Genomic DNA, 20214 nt, shown 5'->3' on the forward strand with positions numbered 1-20214 from the left:
AAGCGAAGTTGGTTAATACAGACTGGGTTACAGATGTTGGGCAGGGTGTACTTAAATTGCTGCTCAATGTCTTTGATGACCGACTGGCAGTCCGCTGACCAGCTCCGGGTGCACTGGGTGTGTCCTCACCACCTGGCCACTGATACGGAATAGGGACCCGATCTGGGCCATGGAGAGCTCTCCGTTCCTGGTGAGGGACAGCACATTTGTCACTTGTTGAAACTACTTTATGTAAGCAGAGTAACCATCTAATTTTAAATGACAGGTATTCCGTGAGATCTGGCTCAGTAGTTTGTGTATTTTTGTTTTGATGGAAAGTCAGAGAAGGCCATTTAGAGCTCTTTGGATGCCGGTATGTTCTTATGGTCTTGAGCAAAGTGGCGCACTGCTCTGCACAGGAATGGATACACCCTGGGGATGGCAAGACATGAAAAATATAATTCCTTGTGGATTATGATTGGACAAAATGTATATGTTCTGGTTCAATGCAAAATTGAATGAAAGCTTTTTGGGCAGGACTACCAAATTAGCATTTAAATTACCTGTAATAGTCCTCCTGAATGGTGGTAGCTAGTTTCTGAGTGAAATGCTCAATGTTGGTGAAGCTCACCGTCAGCATGTTTCTCTCTGGTCGAATGAGTGCCTCAGCATCAGGTAGATACAACATTACACCGATTCTGTTGAAAAGTTTCTTAAACGGAAGCAAATGGAACGAAATGGGGAGGGACCTACCTGAATTTGTCCAACTGAAACTCTTGTTTTGTTGCAAAACACAACTGTTTGAACTAATGATTACACCCCAGTTCCCCATTTCTATGAAACCTGCGTGCGTAAAAGTGAGGGGTGAGTTACGCATAGATTATCACTGGTATCAAGCACTATCGGGCTCGTCCAAGAAATATAAACAATTTACTCCTCCAAGAACTCGAGAAATAATTTCTGAAATTTTTCCGAAAGGTAATCTTTTACTGAAATGCCTGCAGTGCTGGTCTTGGCCGCGGGCACCATTCAGAAATATTATGTAAGTTCTATCGATGGAAGAGGGAGCTTCGCTTGCCAACCTTACCTGCAAGCAGTAGCGGTGCGTGGGTAAAATCACTGGGGAAGCCAAGCCAGAAGAAAAAGCCATATTACAACCTGTGTTGTGATAATTGCGTTGTTTGCTCTATAACCTGTTAGTTCATATGCCTTGCGACCATGATATATAGGCCTAAGTCAGAGACAATAAAAACCGGAGAGCAACCTCTGTCTGGTGAAGTCCACATAGCATATTTAATATAACAAGCAGTTACTTGACCTACAGCATGGTCAAGCAAGTTAACGTTTCCGACATTTTTAGATTATTAAACAACTATTGATTTAGAACCAAGGAGAGTTACTGTAAGTCACAAAGAAAACAGGAGCTGCCTCCACTATTGCAGCACCATTTCAACTTCAACCTCATCAAATCACCTATGCTTAGTATAATACAGTGACAACTAAAAAATAACAAAAATCAATTTAGTCCAATCAATGTAAGCTAAATATGATGTGGCTGTCCATGGTTCTGATTTCTGTATGTGTGTGCCTGCATGTGAGTGCGTTGTGCAAGTATAACAAATCACGTTGACTCACCCTCTTTCATGTTGACAAAACAGTCTATGACTCTGTCATACAGTACATGCTTATATATTTTGTTGTTCTAGGCTACCTGGCTAAAATGCTTGCTCGCTAGCCTAACTTCCTTTCATGGACAACGTTAGCTAGTTAACATTAGCCTTCTACATCTAGCTACATACAGTAGTCAGCCACCAATTGTGCAAGTTCTCCCACTTAAAAAGATGAGAGAGGCCTGTAATTTTCATCATATGTACACGTCAACTATGACAGACAAATTGAGAAAAAAAATCATGAAAATCACATTGTAGGATTTTTAATGAATTTATTTGCAAATTATGGTGGAAAATAAGTATTTGGTCACCTACAAACAAGCAAGATTTCTGGCTCTCACAGACGTGTAACTTCTTCTTTAAGAGGCTCCTCTGTCCTCCACTCGTTACCTGTATTAATGGCACCTGTTTTAACTTGTTATCAGTATAAAAGACACCTGTCCACAACCTCAAACAGTCACACTCCAAACTCCACTATGGCCAAGACCAAAGAGCTGTCAATGGACACCAGAAACAAAATTGTAGACCTGCACCAGGCTAGGAAGACTGAATCTGCAATAGGTAAGCAGCTTGGTTTGAAGAAATCAACTGTGGGAGCAATTATTAGGAAATGGAAGACATACAAAACCACTGATAATCTCCCTCGATCTGGGGCTCCACGCAAGATCTCACCCCGTGGGGTCAAAATGATCACAAGAACGGTGAGCAAAAATCCCAGAACCACACGGGGGGACCTAGTAAATGACCTGCAGAGAGCTGGGACCAAAGTAACAAAGCCTACCATCAGTAACACACTACGCCGCCAGGGACTCAAATCCTGCAGTGCCAGACGTGTCCCCCTGCTTAAGCCAGTACATGTCCGGGCCCGTCTGAAGTTTGCTAGAGTGAATTTGGATGATCCAGAAGAGGATTGGGAGAATGTCATATGGTCAGATGAAACCAAAATATAACTTTATGGTAAAAACTCAACTCGTCGTGTTTGGAGGACAAAGAATGCTGAGTTGCATCCAAAGAACACCATACCTACTGTGAAGCATGGGGGTGGAAACATCATGCTTTGGGGCTGTTTTTCTGCAAAGGGACCAGGACGACTGATCCGTGTAAAGGAAAGAATGAATGGGGCCATGTATCGTGAGATTTTGAGTGAAATCCTCCTTCCATCAGCAAGGGCATTGAAGATTAAACATGGCTGGGTCTTTCAGCATGACAATGATCCCAAACACACCGCCCGGGCAACGAAGGAGTGGCTTCGTAAGAAGCATTTCAAGGTCCTGGAGTGGCCTAGCCAGTCTCCAGATCTCAACCCCATAGAAAATCTTTGGAGGGAGTTGAAAGTCCGTGTTGCCCAGCGACAGCCCCAAAACATCACTGCTCTAGAGGAGATCTGCATGGAGGAATGGGCCAAAATACCAGCAACAGTGTGTGAAAACCTTGTGAAGACTTACAGAAAACGTTTGACCTGTGTCATTGCCAACAAAGGGTATATAACGAAGTATTGAGAAACTTTTGTTATTGACCAAATACTTATTTTCCACCATAATTTGCAAATAAATTCATAAAAAATCCAGCATGTGATTTTCTTGATTTTTTTTTCTCATTTTGGCTGTCATAGTTAACGTGTACCTATAAATTACAGGCCTCTCTCATCTTTTTAAGTGGGAGAACTTGCACAATTGGTGGCTGACTAAATACTTTTTTCCCCCACTGTATTGAACTTACATCCTCTTAGGAGATGGGCACAATGTATGAATTTATGGTTGGATCAGAATAGCCATTATATTAATTGGCCAGTATGGAGAATTAAGTAAAATCCCTATCTCCATGCATGGCTAATTTAGGAAAGGCTCAACACACTGTCTCCTCTTGGCCTTAACGAGGAGTTCAACTTGAAACCGTTTTTATAGTTAAAAAATATCAACATTATCGTGTTTTTTTATCCTAATTGAATATTTTGTGTATATATATTACTGTAAATATTGATCACATTCCTTGTGTATGATCATATATTTTTGATATATTGAGTGTTAACATTGTGAACCTATGTTATATATTTTTTACCTCCTGTTTCAGGAAGTGATGTCACTGAGCGTTGCCCCTATATTTAGGACCTCCACCCCCATCTGGGATATGGATGCCTGATGAAGACCTAAGGGTTGAAACGTTGTTATAAATAAAATCACCGGGGAGCATGAGCAGCAGTATCTAATCCTGAATGCTGATTGGTTAAAAACGCATTCCAGCCGGTGTCTATTCCACAAGTTACCACCGGCTAAATCTATGACATTAAAATGCCTATTTACTCTGTTCCATTTATGAACTTGATCTCCACTATAAAAAGCATCTAGACATTATCTCACATTTCTTTTAGACTAACATTTAGTTTTCAACAGCGGAGGTTTGTATAAACCTTGCTGTCTGTCTCCGACATTTGCAAAATTGTTTAAATATTCAAATTCGATCTCCAGCTGTCCCATAGTAATGAACAAGTCTGGAGGAGACAGCGTTTCTCAACCAGTCGAAATCATGAATCAGCTGGCATTCTTTTTATGGATATATACAAAGAAATGTATATTGAAAAAAGGTAAAACGAAACGAAGTGCAGCTAGTTTGCAGTGGTGGAAAAAGTACCCAATTGTCATACTTGAGTAAAAGTAAAGATAACTTAATAGAAAGTGAGTCACCCAGTAAAATCCTACTTGAGTAAGTCTAAAAAGTATTTGGTTTTAAATATACTTAAGTATCGAAAGTAAATGTAATTGCTAAAATATACTTAAGTATCAAAAGTAAAAGTATATATAATTTCAAATTCCTTATATTAAGCAAACCACACGGCACCATTTTCTTGTTTTTTATTTATTTACGGAGAGCCAGGTGCACGCTCCAACCCTCAGACATAATTTACAAACGAAGCATGTGTTTAGTGAGTCCGCCAGATCAGAGGCAGTAGGGATGAGCAGGGATATCCTCTTGATAAGCGTGTGAATTAAGACACTTTTCCTGTCCTTCTAAGCATTCAAAATGCAACAAGTACTTTTTGGTGTCAGGGAAAATGTATGGAGTAAAAAGTATATAATTGTCTTTAGGAATGTAGTGAAGTAAAAGTATAAAGTTGTCAAAAATATAAATAGTAAAGTAAAGAACAGATACCCCAAAAAACTACTTAAGTAGTACTTTCAAGTTTTTTTTAACTTAAGTACTTTACATCACTGCTAGTTTGCATATGAATGTTTGCAGTGACATTGATGTACATTCTGATGAAAGCTGATCATATAGCAACCTTCAGTTCTAATACCTACAAAATCCCAAATTATCCTGTTGTCAACAAGCTTTATTTGAGTTTAACAGTTTACAAATGACTGGCGATGAACAGCTGAGTATGTCATTTCTGGATTGCAATGTCAAGTAACCAGCACTGACTTAAAATATCCAGGTGACATGCTTTTTCATTCCTGCAGGCCTACACCCCCAATTATATGACAGCCCTGGCCCCCAAAGTGACAGCCTGAGCACAAGTTCAGTGCACAGTATATATCCATTAATGTCTAACATATCATCCAAACTTTTACATCAGTTTTGAAGTAATAAAGACCATCAGAGGGCATACAGAAACCTTTAACTTTTATTTACCACATAAAAAAAAAAGTGAACCACACTATAACAAATGGTTTTCTGGTAGCAGGTAACAATGCAGATTACACTTCTAAGGGCCTTTTTCAAACACACAAATCCCGCTCTGGAAGTGCAGCTAAAATTGATCATCTTTTTTAAAACATAGGTTCCTAATTTGCTACTGCCATGTAAAGCAGCAGTGTCTTCATAGCTTCTGTCTATTATGTCCTTTTGCTTCTTAAATGCAGATAGGCAGTAGCATGCAACCCTCGCTGTGAAGGGTTTTGATTGGGTTTTTTGTAATGTTATTAACTCTGCAAGATAAAGGTAAAGGAGTAAAGGTCTCTGTCCATATTTACATATCAAAATGTATCTGTCGATCCTGAGCAGTTCAGATGGGATCTTCAAACAAACACTGGGCGAGCAGCTATCCCATAATCTCAGAGTTTAAAGGGAAGTCCAGCTTTAGCAACCACCTTGATGATGATGATTCAGAAGACTTTTCTTTCTTCTTTTTTTTATTTTTTATTTTATTTTTCTCCTTCCGTGCTCGCATTCCTGACAACATTGGCCAAATGTCAAAAAGAATTATGTTTATTACTCAAGAAACAACGTAAAAAAGAAAGGAGGGAGGATGGAGAACAATGAAAAGGTTTTAAGCCAAGTAGCTGTAAGTGTCTTTCTCTCCGTCGACACGCTCCAGGTACTCTTTCTCTATCAGGATGTCGATGCATTTCTGAAAGACACAAACACACATTACCATTATTACCATTACTAACATGGCAGATGTTGCATACAGAAAGTAGTTTCCATAAACCTACAGGAAACAACCCTAATGTAAAAACACAGTATAGATTTGTTACATTTCTGAAAGACACAAACAAGACCGTTCCTACCATGGCAGATGTTGCATTTACAGTATGTGGTTCCAAGAAATCCTCTGGAGTCACAAGGTAAATTGCCATCTAATGTTCCCTAATCTAATGCATCATTTACCTTGATGACGGGGTAATCTAATGCATCATTTACCTTGATGACGGGGACTCTTGGTTTGAACCTGGATGACAGCTGGTTCAGAACCTCTGCCAGGAGCTGCTGATGTTTCAGCACTTTACGCATCTTCATGATTCTCACGATGGCTGCCTACAGTAGGGTGGAGGAATACAACAGAGCATGCTTAGACAACAATGACCCTGGGTGAATATTCTAGAATAGAGAGTCATTTGTGCACAATGGATGATAAACATAGATTTCTGTGAGTGTGAATGAGAACTTGAGTGTGTGCGTGTGTAAATGTCAGCGAAACAGAGGAGCATGATGATGGACTGATGGACAGTGTACCTGTATTAGCAGTTTCCTATCCTCCTCTATGTTCTTGTGAGTGGTTTCCTGCTCCTGCTTCTGCTCGGTCTTCATTGGCACGTTAATGTTCACCCGAAGTTTCTTGCTGTCAAGATTAAAATCAAAACCTGCTATCAGCAACAATTCATGGAATCGATTACAGTACAGTAACATCATAGCAATTATGAATATCTGTTTTACACCATTTGTACAGTTGTGATCTACACTGATAACATGGGCTGCTTCCCAAATGGCACTCCATTCCCTACATAGTGCACTTTAGGACTCAGCCATGGTGTGTGTCATCACTCACTTTTTGTATCCCAGGAAGAGTTTTATTAAGGTGTCTGGTTTGAACTCCACTTCATCCACATTTGCATTCTCATCCTCCAGGACCTGGACAAAAGAAGGTCAAAACTTTCAAAGAGACTCTACAGTGCTGAATGGTGACTGGTGGTTCCCTATCAACTGGAGTTTTTTCTGTCTATTATCTGATAATAAGAGGCACAAAATTTACCAGCAATTTGGACTTCAACAAGATTTGCAACACTTGCACCAAAATGTCCTGTTGGGAAAAAACAAACAAACCGTCATCAAAATGTATTTGAAGCAAATTAGTGGCTGTTGCTTTCAGCTTATATCTTCACATCAAAACATAACATCTTCCTTTGAAAAACCATTCATCAAAGAGAATGGTCTGTCTGACAGTAACTGATTCCCTTAGAGTTGTCAGTACTCACTATCTTGATCTGCGTGCTGTCAGTGAGCTGCTGCACTGTGTAGACGTCCTCAGCGTTGTACTGCAGTAAGATGGCCATCTGGAAGGTAGAAGCCTGGGAGGACAGGAGGAGCAACAGGGAATACGTCAAAACCATCTAACAGTACAGGATACAATGTCAACTCAGCTACATGCATATTGTTGATTTGTGGAATTTTTGCTTGTTGACAGTGAGCACACACCAGTACGCTCCAGTATGTTTGTTCAACAGTGTTAGTTGATGAATATTCCTAACTTGTGTGAGTCTGAAAGGACATTATTGCATTTTATCTGATCAGAGACAACATCTGTACTCGCCTGTAGAGTGTATCTGTTCTTAAAGCAGTTGGTGACCAGCTCTCCTTTGGACAGGTGGTAGAGCCAGGTCAGCTTGCGCCCGCTGTGTCTGCTGGCGTAGAAGGCCGTGAACCTTTGGTAACTCCTCTCCAGCTGAATGAGGGTAGGAGAGAAGAAAAGAGAGAACAGTGAGTAAACAGGGATCAATGTCAGTCAATTGGGTCACAGTGGAGGGGATCCGTTAGTGTGTCTTACCTCAGAGGGCAAAGCGAATGTACAAGACTGCTGGAAGGGCCAGGAACCAGAACTGAGGACCTGGATGCTGAAGTCCACTGGGATATACACACACAAACAGAAAACAGATCAGCAATCTTCTTACCATAGTTTTTTGTTTCAAAGTGATTCTTTGTTTTACAGTTTGGTTAGGATAACCCAGTAGATTAATCTCGGTAGCAGAGTTTCCAATAAACTCCTTTCTGACATCATAATGAATCCCAGAATCTGGAAACTCTCCTTTTGCTCATTAGTCACATTATACTCACAGTCCAAAGGCTCAGAGTTGGTGAGGTGCTTTTTGAATTGTTCATTTAGGTCTTTGCTGACTCCGATGTCCTGGAACATGCGCTGGAGTTTAGAGGTGTACTCGAAGCCGCACGCTTGCTGTTGGGGGCAGGACATGCTATTAAAACAGGGGTGATCCCAGGTAAAACACAGTCCAAAGACTGAGCAACCAGAGAATATCTTACGGATTGTAAATCAACAAACCAATCAAAATGTAATGGCAATATCACAAAAACTGCAAATTGATCAAATGTGTTTCAAGGCAATTAAAGGCATTGTCATGAGGTGACCAAGATTTCAGTCGTGTACTACCTTCAGTTTGGAGATCATACTGGCTTCAGCATCGTCACTGGCGCTGTTCTGATGGACTAACCGCTTAGCCAGCATCTTGGCGTAGAACTTCTGGAACACATCTTTGTCCTCTATGTACTTGAAGACAACCATCTAGGGAAGAGAACACATAACAGTTAGATATAGAGTTGTGAATAGAGATCACGTCACATACTGTAAACCAACTAAAATGCAACATCGGGCTGAAGGAGGGAGAGGAGATTGGGTCTGCAATGGAGGGCAGGCAGTTGAGAAAGTCCAAGTTTTCATCCCGTCTTCTCTAGACATCCAGATGAAGTACCAGTGGCCGTGTACGAATACCCATACTTGCGTCCTAAATAGTAGGCTGTTTGAAGATGCGAAAAAAATCAAGTTTAATAGTATGCAACGTTTCAAAAATGTAGTATACTTTAAATGCCCTGATGTCATACTCATTTCGGCTTTGACCACAGCTAATCAATTTGATATTGGGAGGTGCTACCGAAATCAACGAATAGCGGGAAACAACGAAATCGCGCATGATGCATTCTCAGTATGCGAAAATAGAACGTGTTTTAATGGTTTAAATACCTGGATGTTAAACTCATTTTGGCTCTTCATCTAGTAGAATTCGATGCACACTTTTCCACAATGCATTGGAAGAGGTGGGCTGCGAGTGATAGGTCATAGTTCTCTTCAAGTAGCCAAACAAGTATTTTTTCTCTCTCTTTTTTTTTTTAACCCAAAGTGGATTTCTGTTTTCTTATTGAAAAGTGTTTATTGTTCTCTTGGCTTTCGTCAGAGCTTTTAAACTAACTACTAAACCATATTTTGATATCTGAATGTGTCAGCACCGGGGACTCAGGATGTGGCTGCGTTATGTCATGTTAATTTTTTTGAATTTGTCAGTACGTCCAACCAGCCTCACAACCGCAGAACATGTGTATGGCGTCGTGTGGGCGAGCGGTTTGCTGATGTCAACGTTGTGAACAGAGTGCCCCATGGTGGTGGTGGGGTTATGGTATGGGCAGGCAGGCATAAGCTACGCACAACGAACACAATTGCATTTTATCAATGGCAATTTGAAAGCACAAAAACACTGTGACGAGATCCTGAGGCCACTTGTGAGGCCGATTTATTTTAAGGTATCTGTGAACAACAGATGCATAACTGTATTCCCAGTCATGTGAAATCCATAGATTAGGGCCTAATTTATTTATTGAAATTGACTGATTTCCTCATATGAACTGTAACAGTAAAATCTTTGAAATTGTTGCATGTTGTGTTTATATTTTTGTTCAGTATAAATAGGATAGATGGACTATATGGGCTACGCTATAGGTCGAATGTGATAGTCTGCCTATTACCAGCCTGAGTATGCCTATAACTCCATTCCTATTCTACTCAGTTTAGAGAAATGTATCGAATTGGAAATGAGCTATTGTCAGGCTGGTTAATGCGATGCAGGGCTGCGTTTTTACGTTCCTGAACATTCAATTGAACGGAAACGATGCCGTACTGAACGACCAGTTGAAAAACAGGGAGGAGTTGTGTTGGGGGTTGGGGAACGCTGTCAGCATGGCCACTGCCCATTAAATACGTCACTCATTGCTTCAAGCCACATCTCACCACAACCATCAAACGGGAACAAACGTACCTCAAAGTCCGTTCAAGAACATTTTGGGAAAAGTATAGTTCAGTACCAACCATTCCGCAACATGGCAAACATTTACGCGAACCGAAAGCACCTCATGTCTGTTCAATTTGGAAAAATCCTCCCGCACTCGGCCCGGCCTCACCTACTCAGCCAGTCAGGAGCTGCTACTGCGTTGCAGCCGTGGCATACTGCATACTTTTTCACTAAACAGTATGTGCTGAATAGTATGCGACAATGAGTACATAATCTGTAGTTTAAGTATGTAGTACGCTAATATGGGTATTCAGACACGGCCAGTGTGACAGCTGAACACTTGAAAAAAAGCAGTCCCCCAACTCACCACTTGGTTTAGTGTGTCTTCCAGCTCTGCCTCCTCTGGGTTCTTTGAGCTGTGCGAAATAAATAATGTATTTTAAAATCAATGTCAATATGAACCATTTCAGAACAAATGTCAATAGCAATACTGGAGTGCAGGCTACTGCTCTCAGCTGTGCGTGCGTAGACTTTAATATCAAACTGTGGGTCTGGAGTTATGTATTGGGTGAATGCACCAGAGGAGAGACTGAGTGACACACCTCTTCTTCAACAGAGAGTCACAGTATCTAGCCAGCAGCTCTGGGGATTTGCTGGACGACTGCACCATCTTGGTCACAGCATTGTTGTTTATGAAGCGTCCACAGGCCTGGAAAAAAGGCTTCAAACGTAACAACAGCAACAGTGTGCGTGACACCATATGAAAACCTCTTACACCACAAAATATAGTAAGCTATGAACATACCTTGTCCAGAGCAGCAACAAAACCAGCGTCGTTGTTGAACGCTGACATTACTAAAGCATTATACTTCTTGTGGACATCTAAGATGGTCTGGACATACATCTTGGGATCCTGTGGTAAAGTAAATGAAAACAATAAAGTCAAGGATAACCCAAGAGAACTGGACAGTGTCTCAGATTAATCCAATAAAGATGTGAACCTTTGGGTAAAAAGTACAGTCGTTGTCAAATTTTTGAGAATGACACAAATATTAATTTTCACAAAGTCTGCTGCCTCTGTTTTTATGATGGCAATTTGCATATACTCCAGAATGTTATGAAGAGTGATCAGATTAATTGCAATTAATTGCAAAGTCCCTCTTTGCCATGAAAATGAACTTAATCCCCCAAAAAACATGGTTACCTGCAAGGAAACACGTGCCGTCATCATTGCTTTGCACAAAAAGGGCTTCACAGGCAAGGATATTGCTGCTAGTAAGATTGCACCTAAATCAACCATTTATCGGATCATCAAGAACTTCAAGGAGAGAGGTTCAATTGTTGTGAAGAAGGCTTCAGGGCACCCAAGAAAGTCCAGCAAGCGCCAGGACCGTCTCCTAAAGTTGATTCAGCTGCGGGATCGGGGCACCACCAGTGCAGAGCTTGCTCAGGAATGGCAGCAGGCAGGTGTGAGTGCATCTGCACGCATAGTGAGGCGAAGACCTTTGGAGGATGGCCTGGTGTCAAGAAGGGCAGCGAGAAAGCCACTTCTCTCCAGGAAAAACATCAGGGACAGACTGATATTCTGCAAAAGGTACAGGGATTGGACTGCTGAGGACTGGGGTAAAGTCATTTTCTCTGATGAATCCCCTTTCTGATTGTTTGGGGCATCTGGAAAAAAGCTTGTCCGGAGAAGACAAGGTGAGCACTACCATCAGTCCTGTGTCTTGCCAACAGTAAAGCATCCTGATACCATTCATATGTGGAGTTGCTTCTCAGCTAAGGGAGTGGGCTCACTCACAATTTTGCCTAAGAACACAGCCATGAATAAAGAATGGTACCAACACATCCTCCAAGAGCAACTTCTCCCAGCCATCCAAGAACAGTTTGGTGACGAACAATGCCTTTTCCAGCATGATGGAGCACCTTGCCATAAGACAAAAGTGATAACTAAGTGGCTCGGGGAACAAAACATCTAAATTTTGGGTCCATGGCCAGGAAACTCCCCAGAACTTAATCCCATTGAGAACTTGTGGTCAATCCTCAAGAGGCGGGTGGAAAAACAAAACCCCACAAATTCTGACAAACTCCAAGCATTGATTATGCAAGAATGGGCTGCCATCAGTCACGATGTGGCCCAGAAGTTAATTGACAGCATGTCAGGGCGGATTGCAGAGGTCTTGAAAAAGAAGGGTCAACACTGCAAATATTGACTCTTTGCATAAACTTAATGTAATTGTCAATAAAAGCCTTTGACACTTATGGAGTGCTTGTAATTATACTTCAGTATACCATAGTAACATCTGACTAAAATATCTAAAAACACTGAAGCAGCAAACTTTGTGAAGACCAATACTTGTGTCATTCTCAAAACTTTTGACCACAACTGTATGTGTAAATGTCACTATTAAATCCACTGTAGTTCTTACATTGAGAGCCGCTTCTCCACACTTCTCTATAGCAGCAAGGCCCTGGTTGTATATGTGCGTCTCCAGGAGTTTCTTCAGCTCTCCCAACCCATCAGTGATCCGGGACACCAAATTGTACATCCGCCCAAGGTCTACACAGAGAGAGAGATATGAGAGAATAAATGGTGATGACCACAAACATACATTTACACAGCCAAAGCTCACATGGAAAGTACATATACAGTAAATGTACATTTAGAAGTACATACACTGAGAGTACAAAACATTAGGAACACCTTCCTAATATTGAGTGACACCCCCTTTTGCCCTCAGAACAGCCTCAATTCGTCGGGGCATGGACTCTACAAGGTGTCAAAAGCATTCCACAGCAATGCTGGCCCATATTGACTCCAATGCTTCCCACAGTTGTGTCAAGTTGACTGGATGTCCTTTGGTAGGTGGACCATTCTTGATACACACGGGAATCTGTTGAGTGTGAAAAACCCAGCAACGTTGCAGTTCTTGACACACTCAAACCGGTGGGCCTGGCATCTACTACCATACCCCGTTCAAAGACACTTAAATCGTTTGTCTTGTCCATTCACCCTCAGAATGGCACACATACACAATCCATGTCTCAATTGTCTCAAGACTTAAAAATCCTTCTTTAACGCGTCTCCTCCCCTTCATCTACACTGATTGAAGTGGATTTAACAAGAGACATCAATAAGGGTTCATAGCTTTCACCTGGTCAGTCTGTCATGGAATGAGCAGGTGTTCCTAATGTTTAGTACACGGTGTATACATTTATGGAAAGTACATATAAAGCAAAAAGGCAAGTCTGGCAATTGCCATCTGGACTTTCCTCTGTACCTTCATTTTTGTCAGCGTCCAGAAGATTCTGGAACTCTGTGTGGAAGATCTCCAGGTGCTTCTCGATGAGCACCTGCTCACACTTGCGGGCCAGTTCGTCCTGCGTGCTCTCGTGGAGGTACACCTGCACCCTCCGCTGCTCCTCCAAAAGACGTGCCTCCGCCTGAGAGAGAGACAGAGAAGGAGAAAAAGAGAACAGAGGGAGACAGATAGAGATGGAGAGAGAGACAAAGAGAGGGATTCGGTTAAAATTTTTACCCTAAACAAAGGCTACAGATACAGCTACTATTTCGCTCGATGCACAGGTTTGATAACCAACCTTCTTCATGTACTCAGTAACAGGGTTTTGTTGCAGGAACTCTGTGCTCTCTCGTGTGTAGAAGCGCTCGGTGTCCGCCAAGAACTGAGTCTCAAAGTACTCTTTGTAGACCGACAAAGTGGGGCCTTTGGCAAAGGCATCATCCTCATTGAGACCCAACTCAACTGAAAAACACATAACCTCCACTGTCAGATTTTGCACAACAGTTTCATATTGGTTGACCAACACACAATTAAAATATGCCAGGGCTTACCATAGGATTGGACGACTCCACTGATAAGCCTGGTGTTGATGGTCTCTCCGTTACGTTCCTTCTCGATGAGCTTCAATACAGCATTTGTGACCTTAGTTGTGGGGGGAAAGAAATATAGGGTAAATGCTTTCAACAAATTGTACACTTTCACAATCTACTCACTAATCAACTAAGACTGGGAATAACTTTTCCACAGCTGATCTGAGGGGATACTCACTTGTTTATTCAAAGGTCTGAAAAGACATTCCCTCCATGTCACCAAAGCGAGCTGAAAGGAGAGGAAAGGATGGGGCGATGGATACGGTTGAGAAAACCATCGAAGAATATGAGATTTGGGTTAAGAAAAGTATTGTTTATCGTCTTACGGAGTAGATTTCGTAGATCCCTTTGCGCCCTTCATCACACTCACGGCGGACCCAGTGCCGGTTGAGGTAGGCACAGATACCATTCAGCACTTTGCTGGAGAATCTGTAGTCTTCCCACTGCTGTGTGTAGAACTTTAATACACTCTCATCCATCAGGTCTTCTCCATCCTGCAGATGAAGGGAACAGAGAGGGAGGAGAATAAGATACTGATATTTAGTTAAAGATAAGCATGCAAATGTGGTAGGATATTTGATATGCTTCCTTTAACCTCCTTTGAAAGGGCTTATGGAGAATTAACCAGTAGGCCAATTCATTCAGTCGCTTCATTGACCTCAGTCCATTTAAAAGGTACGGGAAAGAGCATTACCTTGAGCAGGTTGGTCAGGTAGTTCTTGAGGAATTCCTTGAGTCTCTTGTAGAGCTCCAGGCCCACAAACTGGGCCCCTCCTGGGGTGGGGGCCTTTTTGGAGGGTTTGGATGGCGGGGGCCCTGCCCCACGGGCCTGATTAGACTGGTGCACACTGGTACAGTAGTTATAAACATGTCTGGGTGGTGGGTTAAGGCAACAACATAAATGTAGAAACTGAAAATACTGACAAATGGATTATCCCCAATTATGCTTTAAACTGAGGCAAACCTGTGCTGGTGTCTGTGCCATAAAAACAAAACATTTTTTTTTTTCCAGCTTTGCCATTTTGTTTGACTTACCAGGCAAAGAAACCATCCGTTAGCTATCCCCCTTAATATAAATAATATAAATAAATAAATATTATTAATAAACACACACCGGGAAGTTACAAAGGAAATACATTAGTCAGAGAAGCCTCGCAGTGTATCTATGTGGAAGGATACGTGTAGAGTTCCATGTATCGTGCTTTGGCCATGCTCTGTCTGGTGTACACCTGCTGTATTCCTGCTCGCAGGTCATCCCAGATCTGGTCCAGGCCAATCTGTTTGAGCCCATGAGGGTTCTGACTTCTGTTGGATGACATTGTCTCTTTGCTCGTTGTTGCTCTCTTCTCAGTTGCTCTGTGTCACGTTTAGTTTTATCGCGTGTAATTAAACTGTCAAGAGCTACTCCTCCATAAGGTGATGAAGAGAGAGGCCACAATCCAACACAGAGACAAGGTGGGGTCTTCTCTTCAGAGTGGCAGATGATATTGGAAGACCCCCTTCAAGTAGCAATCAGGAGAGCACCCTGCCAAGAGACCTGCAAACAAACACACAACAAAAAACATTATAAGAAAGGAGCACACATTTGTATAAGTCACATAGTGCAGGCTCTGAAGTATAAAATAAAATGTTGGATCGTAGAACGTTGGGATTGCAATAATCTGTGTTGACATTCAAGTGAAAAAGTCAAAAATCTAAATAAATTAGCTCATCAATATATGCACTCTTTCAAAACTGCTTCCATTATAGACTACACTACACAGCAAAATGATTAGAATAGTTCCCCTGCCATACAAAGCTGCTCTCTAGACAGGTGCTAATGTATGACATATTGTAAGAGATTAGCCTAGTCAGTGTTATATTGACTCCAGCCTCCCCTTGATCAGGACCTAGCAGCTGGGCCTGAGGTCTGACCTTCACTGGTCCTGAATATTGTAACTATAATACAGTGTCAGTAAGTGTGCCTGTCCACCGCAGTGCAGTGCTGCCTGGGGGGAATATGGCTGACTGGATTGGGCTTTGCTTCAGCTTGAAACATAAACCCTGCTGCCCTCGGCTTCTGTTTACCATGTGCATGGCGGGGCTGATTTCCGGCATGGAGAAGGAGATCCTTCAAGTGTAATTGAATAATACATTGAAGGCAGAGAAATTACAAAGAAAAAAAACAACCATGATTTAAAAGGAGACAAGAGCGCAGAATTATGATTTCAAGATTATGTAGGCGTAACCTGATCTTGTTTCATTGCTGTGTTTTTGTATGTAAATATGTTAATTTAGATTCTACCAAGTCATGTGTATATGATAATATATTTGGTTACTAGAGACAAATGTATCTAATGAGAATATGAATTGTCTTGAATGCAGAAACACTGCATGCATTTTGCATGAATGACAAACATGAGATGGTAACATAAGTGGGCTTAATAGTTTAATAACCAACTGTTCTCAAGATAATTTGCTACTCCTCCAGTCAAGGCTAAATTATTCATCATCTTATCATAGTGACAGGGTTGGCTCTGTAACCATGGCAACAGATGCAGATAAAGCAGCAAACTCATTAGAAAGAGATAGCCTAACCTCTCAAAGTGGTGTGAGTGCTATGGATGGAGGGAACTAGCATATGTGCAGTAAAGGTAGCTTGCTGCAACAACAGAGTTCTGAAACAGTGACACTAATCCAGTTCAACAAATGAAACGTCTGACAGATGGCAGAAAAGAGGAAGCTACATGATTATAGTGACAGTAACGTTATGTTTGGGCAAAAGGAGTGTCACTTAGCTGGTAGCTAACAACATAATCTTGGAATACCTGGTTTACAATACAACGTCACATATCTATTCTCTGTCTATTGTTAGCTAACTCACTGTCAGTTGCACAACTGTTAATATTGATAACTAACGTTAGTATGTAGCTAGCCCAAGGCAACATCGACGTTGTAGCTAGATACAGTAACTTTATCTGGCTATATACACCTGTACAGTCTCCCGGCACGATCTAGCTTGCCAGGGAAGATTCTGAGTTTGTAACTAACTAGCCTTGTCATTCCTAAACATGTACGTTAATATTAACCTGGTCAGTGAAGCGTAAGCAACCATAGCAGTTAGCAATGATTTGGACTAGCTGACGTTAGCATTACATTTGCTAGGTGTATGTAGCTAGCTAGTTAAACCAAATAGCTACTCGAATACACGTCAATAACAATACAAACTGCACATTTTGATTGACAACTGTTATTTAGCTAATATAGGGCACTGGCTAGTACTAGCAGGATATATAGATAGCTAACTAACGTTACCGCAAGAAATGAGGCCTGTTGTTCAGGCGCAATACTAGCTAGCTAGCGAAGTTAGCTCACCGCAGAAGGCAACAGAAATACTGTATAAACACAACAACAAAATAGTCTAGTGCGCGTTCAGTTCTTGTATAACTAGTTAGCTAACCTAGCTAGCTAAATAAGTACAATAATATCCACGTTCACTGGTGATATGTGTAGCTAGCTATGCTTAGCCAGTCAGCTTAGCTACTGTAATAGCTAGCTAACAAGCTGACGTTAGTTTACCATCGTCCAGTAGCAGTAGTGCTCGTTCTTGGCTCCAAATCAAACAAACTGTACAATTTAGACACAGATATTACGCTTATAATCCAAGTATAGTATTGGAAAATGTCCTTTCTAAAACAAATCCACTTTTCCCTCTAAATGATTTACTTTCACTGCCACAACAATAGCTGCGGCAGTGTATAGAAATAACACTTTACAAGTCTGCGTTCACAGAAAGATGTCCCTTAGAATTTGAGTGTGGAATTTAACGTTCCGTATATGCTCGGCGGTTATTAGGCCATTTTGTGTCATGTTACAGCATGGTTTATAAGAAGGTCAAAGTTCTAATGAAAACTGATTGATACTGAGGTATACCACTACTACAACAGAAAACAATTCGTGTCGTCATATTCTGAAACATCCTACAATTTTAATATGGTTTTATGGGTCAGGCTCTGGCATAGTTTGATGGACCAGGCTACAGGCATTTATTTTTTATACTGAATGTTCTCAGATCTTCAACCAAAACCTAATAAAATAATAAAAGGAAATTGAGTTTACAAAAAATGTATACTTATTTTATTAACAAAGTTACCCAATTCCCCTGTGAGCAAAAGTAATTGCCCCTTACACTCAATAACTGGTTGTGCCACCTTTAGCTGCAATGACTGCAACCAAATGCTTTCTGTAGTTGTTCATCAGTCTCTCACATCGCTGTGGAGGATTTTGTCCCATTTTTGCATGCAGAACTTCTTTAACTCAGCGACATTTGTCGGTTTTCAAGCATGAACTAACTGCTTGTTTCAAGTCCCGTCACAACATCTCAATTGGGATTAGGTCTAGACTTTGACTAGGCCAGTCCAAAACTTCAAATGTGTTGCTTTTTAACAATTTTCATGTAGACTTGACTGTGTGTTTTGGACCATTGTCTAGCTGCTTGACCCATCTGCGCTTCAGCTTCAGCTCACAGACGGATGGCCTGGCATTCATGGGGGTATTAGCAATGAATTCAGCTACAATAGTTTGTGCCAGACAAGACTAACCTAGAGACAGCAGTCAGGATCTATAAAATCCTATCAGGAAACGGTAACAAAACATGTAGTCAACATGTAATTAATCATTTGTTTATGATAACAGTTTCAAGCAAACAATCACTTTATTTAGTCTATCTTGTGAGGGATAGTGTTCTGGTGGTTTCCGTATGATAAACACCTGTCAAACAGGCAGCCTCTTATGTAATTGTGCCATTTGAAGCATTTGGGTCGGGCAGGATCCTTTACAGCAATGTGTGTCTTTTCCTGTCAGTGTGGAGACGGTTGTAGACACAACATGGACCCTAGCTGCAGCCACCTCTTCCAGTTCAGCTTGAGTTAGTGGTGTGTGGCATCCATCCTGCTCAACCATGCAAAGGAATAAAAAAAGCAGTATGAGTCAACACATGTAAGCCTTTCAGTGACAATGAGAGCATCAACATGTTCAACTATATTGTGCTTTTGGTTCTCTCAGACTGGGCTTCAATGTCCCCTCCTTTATCCATCAGGATCTCCACCTCAACATGACCTGCTGTAGCAGCCAGGATTAGAGTGAAACCTGTGGAAAGACAGATTACTCTCCAGTACATATACAGATTCCCACTTCTACACACAAATGATCAAGTTCCCTAAAAAATTGACATATACAAATATAGCTACATGATGTGATGTACAGTATATGTGCATCGATGTCCACAGAGGGGTAGAGGAGGAGCATGGAGTGACGGGACACTGCGTTGATAGGTGTCTGTGCTGTGGGTATGGGCGAAGTTGTAGTGTTCAACATAGGCCCTCTGCTACTGTCACAGGGTGAGAGAGAGAGCTGTTGATAAGTCAACCTTCAAATTATAACTACATCATAGTACATTTGAAAACCAGTTGTGAATTATGTAAAAAATTTATTGAAACCATGTTCAGCATTAAGGAAAAGGATGGGGGACGGAACACTGTCCCCATTTTTTGTTATTAGAAGAATTAAGGAAAGTGAAGAACCAGCTTCTACCATAACTGCTCACATACCTGCCATTTAGCAGACGTTTTTATCCAAAACGACTTACAGTCATGCGTGCATACATTTTTTGTGTATGGGTGGTCCCGGGGATCGAACCCACTACCTTGGTGTTACAAGCGCCGTGCTCTACCAGCTGAGCTACAGAGGACCACCCGTACATGATGTTGTCCTGTGCGGGGAAGGCCACTACTAGTCCGTATGGAAGCAGCAGAAGAGAGAGATTTATACCAGACGGTCGGCGAACAAGGACACCTACTCCACCAACACCACGTAAAGGCGCTTGCATGCTACCCAGCCGAAACAGTTTGGACGAGTTCGTGCATACAGTATATTATGACGACATTTTGTGACGTTTTTGTATGTTTTGGACTTCGGTAAGGTTTTTTTCAGCTTTTCGGGCACAGAATTTTTTTTCTTGAGGCAAGCTGAAATCGGTAGCCGAAGAGACAACGAGAGAGGAAATGGCGACTGTGCTTGAATCTGAAAGTGCGGCAAGTGAAGTGTGTGACAATTAATGGAAAATAGTGAAATCAAAGAATGGAACAAAACAAGCAAAAGTTGTAGTAGAAGACAAGGACCGGTCCAATAA

At 41.5% G+C, this 20214-nt stretch overlaps 1 protein-coding gene across 2 annotated transcripts; it reads right to left on the bottom strand.

Annotated features, from left to right (window-relative positions):
- Positions 1-5250: 5250 nt before the first annotated feature.
- On the bottom strand, positions 5251-17802 carry LOC311147087 (cullin-1). Of its 2 annotated transcripts, none has more exons than XM_084183713.1 (22): positions 17604-17802; positions 15225-15544; positions 14740-14917; positions 14372-14539; positions 14224-14274; positions 14007-14097; positions 13754-13917; positions 13435-13597; positions 12583-12713; positions 10959-11066; positions 10756-10862; positions 10521-10569; positions 8527-8658; positions 8196-8313; positions 7909-7985; positions 7675-7806; positions 7340-7432; positions 7117-7164; positions 6913-6995; positions 6600-6705; positions 6288-6401; positions 5251-5994 (listed from the first exon to the last, which is right to left on the bottom strand). In XM_084183713.1, exons 2-22 carry the CDS (start codon positions 15362-15364, stop codon positions 5914-5916), a joined length of 2334 nt encoding a protein of 777 aa, XP_084039839.1. In that variant the 5' UTR covers positions 15365-15544; positions 17604-17802; the 3' UTR covers positions 5251-5913. The 2 variants fall into 2 exon arrangements, with proteins under 2 accessions (XP_084039839.1, XP_084039838.1); XM_084183712.1 differs by having other exon boundaries at positions 15225-15582.
- Positions 17803-20214: the final 2412 nt, after the last annotated feature.

Source organism: Coregonus lavaretus, assembly GCF_964263955.1.
Source record: "Coregonus lavaretus genome assembly, chromosome: 19".
NCBI lineage: Eukaryota > Metazoa > Chordata > Actinopteri > Salmoniformes > Salmonidae > Coregonus > Coregonus lavaretus.

What these genes read in the sequence shown, in the direction of transcription:
- LOC311147087 (XM_084183713.1), bottom strand. Translation starts at nt 15,364, where the DNA reads ATGTCATCCAACAGAAGTCAGAACCCTCATGGGCTCAAACAGATTGGC. An exon ending in CGATACATGGAACTCTACAC is followed by an intron (nt 14,918 to 15,224) that starts GTATCCTTCCAC and finishes CCCACCACCCAG; the next exon opens with ACATGTTTATAACTACTGTA. An exon ending in TCAGACCTTTGAATAAACAA is followed by an intron (nt 14,098 to 14,223) that starts GTGAGTATCCCC and finishes CCCACAACTAAG; the next exon opens with GTCACAAATGCTGTATTGAA.